Raw genomic sequence first — 5,308 nt, 5'->3', positions numbered from 1 at the left:
AGAGATCACTGGAAGTATCACCTGGAAAGGTATATCACTATTCCCAGCTTTTCCCTTCTTTCTCTTGTTTCCTGGCCACCATGGTGTGAACACCTTTTCTTCACCAGACCCCTTCAACATGCTCTTCCTATCCTGGAGTCAAGTAACCATGGACTGAAGCCACTGAAACTGTGAGCCAAAATAAACCTGTCCTCCTTCAAATTATATGTTTTAGATATTTTAATCCAGCAATAGGAAAGTTGACAAGTACAATTGGGATTGTTGGACTTGTATAGTAGTTCTAGTTTTGTTTGAGGACTCTCCATACTATCCCCCATAATGTTTCTAGGAATTTATGCTCTCACTAACAGTGCAGGAGAGTTCCTTCCTCCATTTTCTTGCCAGCACTCATTATCTTTTATCTCTTTCCTTATGCCTATTCTCACTAGAGAATGTAATTTTGTTCTATTTCTTGGTGGGGAGAGGAGAGGGTCTCACTGTGTTTCTCACGTCACCCTTGTATTCATGGGCTTAAGAGATCCTCCTATTTAAGTCTCCTGAGTAGCTAGGACACATTTGATTGCACTAGACTTTACATTGCAGTATTAATTCTCCTTATAATTAATGGTATTACACATTTTTACATATATGTTACCATATTCATATGTGTTCTTTTGAAGAAGACTATATTGTAGCCAGTATTAACTTGGGGTTTTTACTCCTCTGATTTATGCTACTATACATATTAGATTAAAAACATGTCGCAATAACAAATATCCTAGATGCCCCAGCAATGGATGAATAGATTTTTTAAATGTAGTATATACACACAAATGAACATTATTCTGCCATAAAGAGGAATGAGATTAGGTCATTTGGAAGAAAATGGATGAAATTTGATAACATAGTGCTAATGAAGTAAGTCAGACATGGTTTCTCTTCTACAAGAAGTCAAAAATATAAATAATTTAATAAATAAATGAAATAACAGAGAAGTACTAGGAAACAAGAAGGAAAACTTTCAAGATGGGGAAGGGTATCAAGGGAAGGGATGGAGTAAGGGGGAGAAGATTAAAGAGATTGAAAATGGTCAAAAATAAAAATCAAAGTCGGATTTGCAATCTGTGTTGAAATGTATGTAGTCTTTGTATTATCTAATCCTTTTTGAAAGAATAAACTGATAGGAGAATCAATTTACTCTTTATCACTGTTTGTGCAATTTTAATTCATACTAGAAACTCAAACTTGAACAGTTGACACAATCACAGTAAGGAAGGTGTACCAGAGATTAGATGTCTTAAGGATTCTTTCATTTCCTTGTTCCTCGAGCTGTAGATAAAGGGGTTCAGCATTTGAGGGACCACAATGTACTTCACTGAAGCCACTGCATTCTTAACTGAAGAGTCACTGACTGCAGAACTCATGTACACACCCAAACCTGTCCCATAGAATAAGCAGACAACAGAGAGGTGGGACCCACAGGTGGAAAAGGCTTTATACTGTCCCCTGATTGATGGGATCCTCAGAATAGAAGAGACAATTTGAGTGAAACAGAAAATGACCCCAGAGAAAGGAACACCAGCAAATAGGCTAGTCCCTAAATACATTAACAGGTAATTGATGCGTGTTTCAGAACAAGAGAGCTTGATGACCTGAGCAAGTTCACAGAAGAAGTGAGGGATTTCCAGGTCTGTGCAGAGGGACAGACGCAGAATCATCAGACTGTGAGGCAGGGCATTCACAGTAGTAACGAGCAGGGAGAGTAGAACCAGCAGGACACAGCGTCGAGCATGCATAATGACTGTGTATCTCAGTGGGTGGCAAATGGCCACATAGCGGTCATAGGCCATCACTGCGAGGAGGCAATTTTCCAGGCCACCAAAAATCAACACGAAACTAACCTGGGAGAGGCAGCCTGTGTAGGTGATGCTCTGATCTTGTGCTTGGATGTTCACCAGCATCTTTGGGATGGTGGTCGTGCTTATACAGATGTCAGTGAAGGACAGGCTGGAGAGAAAGAAGTATCATCTGTCAGTCCCACAAGAAAGAATTCTGAAACAAGTGTTTGATTTGTAAGCTCCATGCTGCTCATAAACCTTGCAGAAAAGATGTGACAAAAACATGAAAAGAAGCAAGAACATCACATGGGAACAGGGAAGGTCTAAAAAATCTTGGCACCATTTTTCCTTTACTGTTGATAAACTCTGGGGATGAGGACCAGCAAAGTAGGTTTGAACAAATGTTCCAGCTGAATTTGATATGTCTAAAATTTGAGAAGCAGAGCTCTGAAAAAAAGAAAAAAAAATCCTATTTATTTTTGAACCGCATGAATATGCAAATATTTTCTCAAATATTCTCTCTCTGCATTCATCTTCTCTACATGTACTCTATATTTTACTCCCTTTTTAAACACCAATAATTTCTCACATATTGTGCCAGATGCTGAAATCTTAACAAAAATAAGTCATGCATGTTCCATTGTAATTATTTCACACTAAAAGAAAGGTACGGATGAGTTTAAATATCTGCCTTCTACAATAATGATCTCCAAATTTTTAACACCTCAGATGAAGGGCTTCTCAAAATTACAGATTAAATAGTTAATGTTTCATTCCCATGCACCTAGGAGGACACATCATAAACATGTTCAGATTGGCTGACAGATAAGTTGACTTTCTTGAAGACTTACTGCTAAGGTCTCTAAAGAGTACAGAACCAGCATCATTACATGATCAGGAAGGCCTTGGAATTACCCCTAAAAATTTCTCTCTGAGTATAGTTTCTACTTTTACCTTGATTTTGAGGTGAGCCCTCTTCTCCCCATTCATTCAGTCTGGTAGATTGCATTCATACAGTGGGACATGAGAAATAATAGAAACCATTGACTATAAACTTGAACCCCATAAGACTCTGCCTTGGAAATAGAAGCTAAAACAATGTGATTAAGCAATTAACTCTAAAAGAATCTGGATCACAATGTGGATGACACGTGCTGCCACATCCTAAGGGAAATTCGTCCCTTCCTGAGGTAGGTACCCTATCATTAAATAAAATAAACAAATAACTAAGTACAAGAAAGAATGCAATACAGACACTTATCCAAAAATATAGATGAAAAAATTGTCAGTCTTTAGAAGACAGACACTTGTAAAATAACAGGCTGAGATCACCAGAAGTGTTCTAACAAGAGTGTAACTGGAAAGCAATGATCTTCCCCTCATGGAAAAAAAGCAGCTGTGATATCTGGTGTCACATTAAACTTACATTCTCCAAAGATACAGGTGCTTGTATCAGCTTTATGAATGGAAGCAATCTTCAACTAGAAGAAAAGCCTGGATGTCCTCACTGGATAATGGAAGTGCTAATTATCAGCTATGTGGTAACCATTTGACATTTTATGCTTCTCTGTCACATTGTATAACTCAAATATTCTCAACTTTTATTTGTGAAATTATACCTCATTAAATGTAGGGGAAGCAAAGCTCATCATTATGTTTGAAATGATATGAGATAAACAGAAAAAACGAAGTTACTACCTGGTTGGAAATGTGTATTCCATGTTGTGACGTTGCCTATTGTGTGTGTAGGGGGGCGGAGACAGAACAGACAGATAATGTGTGGATGTGTCATCCATAAAAAAGAACACAGGTTTCATCCCAAAGAAAGAAGTGATTCTAAAATGTACCAATAAGTAATAAGTTGTGGCAGTTCAGTCAAAAGGAAAAAAAAGGAACATCCATAGCTTGATGAATTTAAATTATAGAGAAGAGGTTCTGTACCTCTGGGAATTTTGGTTATGCAGAAAATTAAGGAAAGGAATAAACATCGATGATATCAATACTTATTTGGCCTGGACATTTAAAATAAATAGCAAAGGAAATGTATTAAAATAGATTAATTAAAAGCATGAATCACAAGAATTATGAATACCTATAGTCCACATCCTGAGGAAATTTTAAGTATTTTGGACTTTCATATGTATACATTTTTGCTGCAGGTTATCTATGCATAATAGAGGATCTGATAATAATGCAGGACTGACTCCAGACCAGAAGTAATTCACATACTTTACCTATTCACATTTAAGTATTTTTTACTGTGAAAAGTAATAAAGGCTATTTTAAGGCCCTTCACTTTGTTTAATTATATGATTTTAATTTTATTCTTTCTCAAGGGAAATTACCACTCTACCATGATACACATTATTATCTAACAATTTTTATTATGTTTGTTATTTTTTAAATACATAAAATATATTATCTTTTAAATGTTTCTATACACATAAACATAATATAAATATGACTATATATGTGTGCATATGTATATGCTATTATGCATATATATGCATCTTTATATGCCATTGATACTTGGCATTATTTACTAAATTAATCTTGATATATTTTATCCTCCTTCACAAATCTTAACTATCATGGTGTTCCCCTATATTGTCACAAAACAATTTGTTTTGCTTTCCTTATTCATTGGGTGCTATGGCTACTGCTTTATATTTAGGACAAACACAAAATGTAGAGTCATATATAGAAATACCACCATATTTATGGAATGTCTTTGGGAAGGACAAAGAAGAATACAAAAGGGCATAGTGAGGAGATAAATTCTGTATGATCCTTATTTCATTATTGCACTTGCAAAAAACTCCTGAAATAGATATGACAAAAGGTCCACAGTCTTAGTTTTGGAGAGTGGTGACATATAGTCAAGTTGTTGTTACTCTCATTGGTGTTGTCAGTGTTTTTAATGACACTATCTTTGCTGCTCCTGTTTAAAGTATTTGGTAATTTTAATAAGTAAATCTTTGGAAATAGAAAGCTACTGAGTGATCCTCTCTGCATCTCTATCTCCTCTCCAGAGTCTTCACATCCACCTTTCAGGATTGAAATGGAAATCTCTACATATTAAAGCTACAACCAGCATATGGGAGTAGATAGGAATAGATGATAATGGGGTGAAATCTGTCTTCTTCAAAATTCATATGCCACAAATTCCAAAATAGTAGAATATGCCTGCATATGGAGATCAATTTTTGGAGAATTTTGTACATGTACCAACACATCAAGATGGATGTAATCATTATGTATTGAAAATATGTACTAATAAAATTAAAATAAAAATTAAATCTGGATATTAGGCATTATTAACTGTCTTGGTTATATAAATGCTAACATTATTAGTTACAGAAATAAAGGCAAAACTCCCTTGCAAGAAGACAAGTTATTTATTTAAGAATGTGATCATTAGGGTGAATTCCAATCCAACATGATTGGGTTTCTTTTATGAAGAGAAAATTAGGACTCAGACACCCACAGAA

At 35.5% G+C, this 5,308-nt stretch overlaps 1 protein-coding gene across 1 annotated transcript; it reads right to left on the bottom strand.

Annotated features, from left to right (window-relative positions):
- Positions 1–1,241: 1,241 nt before the first annotated feature.
- Positions 1,242–1,940, bottom strand: LOC104873277 (olfactory receptor 7G2). The gene has a single exon (XM_010639863.3). It carries the CDS (start codon positions 1,938–1,940, stop codon positions 1,242–1,244), a length of 699 nt encoding a protein of 232 aa, XP_010638165.3.
- Between the last annotated feature and the right edge of the window lie 3,368 nt (positions 1,941–5,308).

The sequence above is a fragment of the Fukomys damarensis genome, unplaced genomic scaffold (genome assembly GCF_012274545.1).
Source record: "Fukomys damarensis isolate Sample0158 unplaced genomic scaffold, DMR_v1.0_HiC HiC_scaffold_30961, whole genome shotgun sequence".
Taxonomy (NCBI): domain Eukaryota; kingdom Metazoa; phylum Chordata; class Mammalia; order Rodentia; family Bathyergidae; genus Fukomys; species Fukomys damarensis.
This window is presented reverse-complemented; position numbering and strand designations above follow the sequence as displayed.

Bases quoted from the DNA above. Each gene is read 5' to 3' on its own strand.
- LOC104873277 (XM_010639863.3), bottom strand. From the start codon at position 1,940: ATGCTGGTGAACATCCAAGCACAAGATCAGAGCATCACCTACACAGGC.